This window comes from Pteropus alecto, unplaced genomic scaffold (assembly GCF_000325575.1).
Source record: "Pteropus alecto unplaced genomic scaffold, ASM32557v1 scaffold43, whole genome shotgun sequence".
NCBI lineage: Eukaryota > Metazoa > Chordata > Mammalia > Chiroptera > Pteropodidae > Pteropus > Pteropus alecto.
The window spans coordinates 23,891-27,334 of record NW_006435764.1 but is presented as its reverse complement, the minus strand read 5'-3'; the positions used below and the strand labels follow the sequence as shown (position 1 = coordinate 27,334).

General features: G+C 65.4%; 1 protein-coding gene across 1 annotated transcript in view; it reads right to left on the bottom strand.

Moving 5' to 3' along the window:
• B4GALNT4 (beta-1,4-N-acetyl-galactosaminyltransferase 4) overlaps positions 1-3,444 on the bottom strand; it is a 12,777-nt gene that overhangs the window by 7,415 nt on the left and 1,918 nt on the right. The window contains exons 2-5 of the mRNA XM_025046271.1: positions 3,299-3,444; positions 411-514; positions 171-266; positions 2-97 (exon numbers count right to left, since the gene is read on the bottom strand). Of these exons, the coding sequence (XP_024902039.1) occupies positions 2-97; positions 171-266; positions 411-514; positions 3,299-3,444 (442 nt within the window). The remainder of the gene's footprint in view (position 1; positions 98-170; positions 267-410; positions 515-3,298) is intronic.

The following is a 3,444-nucleotide window of genomic DNA, read 5'->3' as shown; positions in this document are numbered from 1 at the left end:
CGTGAGGGAACAGCGGGAAGTGCAGGTTCCTCCTCAGGTGGCCCACGGCGCCCCCACACCAGTCTTCGAACACGTGCAGGTTCACCTGCCCCTTGTACTGCGGAGAGGGGGTGCTTACCCTCCGCGCAGCAGCCCCCCGCCCCCCGCGGCGCCGGGCCCCGGCAGCTCACCTCCTCCCGCCACGGGGGGGCCTGGTGGGTGAGGTTAAGGGGGGGCGGTCTTCCAGCCCCCCCAGGAAACAGCGTGTGCCGGTCCCGACCTTCGGGCTACGGGAGAGAAACGGCACCAGGGTCGAAGCTGAGAGCGGAGGGGGGGACGGGGGCGGGTCTCACGACCACACCCGCCACCCGGCGCGCACGCGGCGCCCCGCACAGGCCCCCCGGATCGGCCTCGCCCGTAGCCCTGCTCACCACCTGCTCCTCCTCACGGCTCTCGCTCGAGTCCTCTGCCCTCTGCGTGGACGGCGCAGCCCGGACGCCCCCGCCGTCTGTCACACTGGTCAGCTTCTCGCCATCTGTGGGTGGCACATGGGGTATAACTGGGGTCCAGGCAACGGCTCCCACATGGCCGGGGCAGGAGGGCCGGGGTGTCGCCCCCCTAATGCCCCCTGAGATGCCAGGGGCCCCACCCTCCACTGGGCCCTTCCCCACAGCCCATTGCAGGGCAGTGGGAACCCCAACCTGAACCCTCCAACAGGCTTTTTCCTAGACCCGACTGGTATGACGAAGCAGCTACGCGTGTGCATGGCTGGTGTATACGCACGCACACACACACCTATTTGGCCATCCTCGTCAGTGACTCTGCCTCCAGGAAGACCCCAGGACTGCCTGTGCCCTCAGCACTTTCCCACGTGCTGGAATATTTTGTGTCTGCGTCCCTCATCCAAACTGAGAGCAAGGGCTAGTGCCGCAGCTTGCTGTCAGGAGAGGCAGCACTGTGGTCTTGAGGCCAAGCCAGCCCCAGCTGTGGCACATGTGCCCGGGCACCAGCCCGGGCGGGGTAGTGTGGCCCCCGACCTCCCCTGCCCCGCCTCCCCCCTTCAACATCCCCCCCACAGGGGGAGGCACGGGCGCACAGGTCTGGCTGCTGGAGGATGAGGCCAAGGTGGCCCCAGAGGGAGACCGTCCCCTGGGGAACCCACCCCAGGTCTGTCTGTGGACATCTCCAGAGCTTGGTGCCCCCAAAACCCCCTTGCCTGGGACAGACCGCCCTCGCACCCCCAACCCATTCGACTCCTCAGACTTCCTTCCTAAGCTGTGAACCTAAACACCGCCTGTCCTCTGGGGGTTCCATGCGCTGGGACCCGAGCCTCTGTAACCCCTTCGCCCATCCTGGAGCGCCCACCCAGGAATCTCCAATCCAGGAGCCCCATCTGCTCCAGGGCCAAGCCTGAGCTTTGACATCCGTGCCTGCCCCTCAATCCAGACCCCAGGAGCTGGATCGCTGTAAGGACACGGTTGTCCTGGGCCCCTTCTCTGGGGAAGGGCGCTGCCTGCCCACCTGCTCCTCCTTCTGGGCTTTGCCTCAGTCACTGTCTTCTGTCTAGCTGGGAGGTGGCCCTGGAGGCTCCCAGCAGCCTCCGGCAGTGGGGTCCCAGCCCAGGCTGCCACCGTGGCTCTGCAGGGCTGAGCCTCAGCACAGCAAGGTCCAGACAGGCTCCCTGCTTCCAGCTCACTGTCCCTTGTGGACCTCTGCTGGCACGGGCTGCTGGACACCAGAAAGGTAGCCCTCCTGCCCCACTCCAATGCCGTCACCCTGGTGGAAGTGAGGACAGCACTGAGCTGACCCTCAGGAGGTTCAGGTATGTCTCATGCTCAGCTTCACACATCCCTGCCCTCGTGGGAGCCCAGGGGGCTGACTGGAAGGGCTGAGCCTGCTCCTGGAAGGTGCCGTATGAGGACCTGATGTCCCGGGATGCTGAGCGGTGATGGCAAGCTGACCGGTCTCCCAGCTCCAGTGGTCCAGCTGAGAGCAGAGGGGGCCTCAGAAGTGGGGTTCCCACATTGCCACCCCTTCTGGCTGAGCTAGACTTCCTGGCCCCTCACCAAGTCAGGCTGGGGAGGACTGTGGCTGCTCGAGAAATCCATACAGGCTTCTGAGGAGGGGGCTGGCTTTGCGCTGTGGTGCGGTGTCACATGCCGAGTCCTGCCTTATTTGCTGACAGAGTGGGGTTTCTCTGTTAGGGAGTGAGGAGTGCTGGGGGCCTCTCTAAGGTGTGGCAGCTGTGAGGTGTGTGGACTCTGGGGGGCTGGAACAAGCCCAGACCCCTGGCCTGGGGTCTGAGGGGTCAGGTGTCAGACGTGAGGAGAGGCGAGGGTTCTGGCGAGTGGGGGCAGGAACAGGACTGAACAGGATCTGGACCTTGGGGAGGGGCCCCACGTGTGAGCCAGCCATCATTCTGAGTCTTCAGGAAGCAAGACTCCCCCTCCCCCACCCTAAGGACACCCCACTTCCCCAAGGGGCCTAGGGCAGCCCGGCTGGGATCTCTTCTGCCCTGAGGTGTCTCCCTCTCTCTCATCCCTCCTTCCAAGGTTCCACTCTGTCCTTCCTCGTCTTCATCCTGGGTTTCATCATGCTGTTCCCCCAAATGTCTTGTGTCTGAGGTCACTACCTCCAAGAGGCCTTCCAGGAGAACCCCGGCTAAAGCAGCAGGACCCCTCCTCTGCTCTCTTCCTCAGTGCCCGCCAGGACCTGGCCAGCTCCGTGGGTTCATTGTCCCATTGGGGTGTGAGCTCAGGGCACCTGGGAGTTCATTCTGGGCAGTTGAGGGCTCCCCAAGCTGGATCCCCATCACCAAGCCTTCCCCCAACAGTCCCTGCCCACTTAGGGCACCCCCTCCAAGAAACGTCCCAACTGCATGGGTCAGTTCCCTCCAACCCACCCCGGGTCGGGAGGCTGGATCCCCATCCTTCCTCCCTCCCCGGCAGATGGGGAAACTGAGGCTCTGCTAAGAACATGGGCAAGTGGCGGAGACAGCAGTGAGACTGGGCCTCCGGAAATCCCAGCGCGCTGGGTCTGGGGGCGGAGTTCTGTCCAGGAGACCCCCATTAACCCCGTCACTGCCGGCTCCAGGCCATGGGAGTCCGCCCAGGTCCAGGAACGCTCCCCAAGAGGGTCGCGCTCGTCACTGCTGACGTCATCGGGCGCCCAGGCCCAGCCGAACCGCGCCCCTTGCCCCAATACTGCCGAGCTAGGAAGGGCGGCCGGGGTCTGCGGGCAGGTCTGACCCACGCCGAGAGCCGGGCGCTGCTCGGGGCCCTCGCCGCCCCCCCGCTCCAGGCGCGCGCCCCTCCCGTACCTCGCCCGTAGCCCAGCCGCTGGCGCAGCGCGCGGCCCTGGCGCACCAGGCTCAGGTGCACGTACGTGAGCCAGGCGGCGCAGGTGAGCAGTACCAGAAGGAGCAGCAGCTTGATCTGCTTGCGGATCTTCTTCACAGGGAACCAC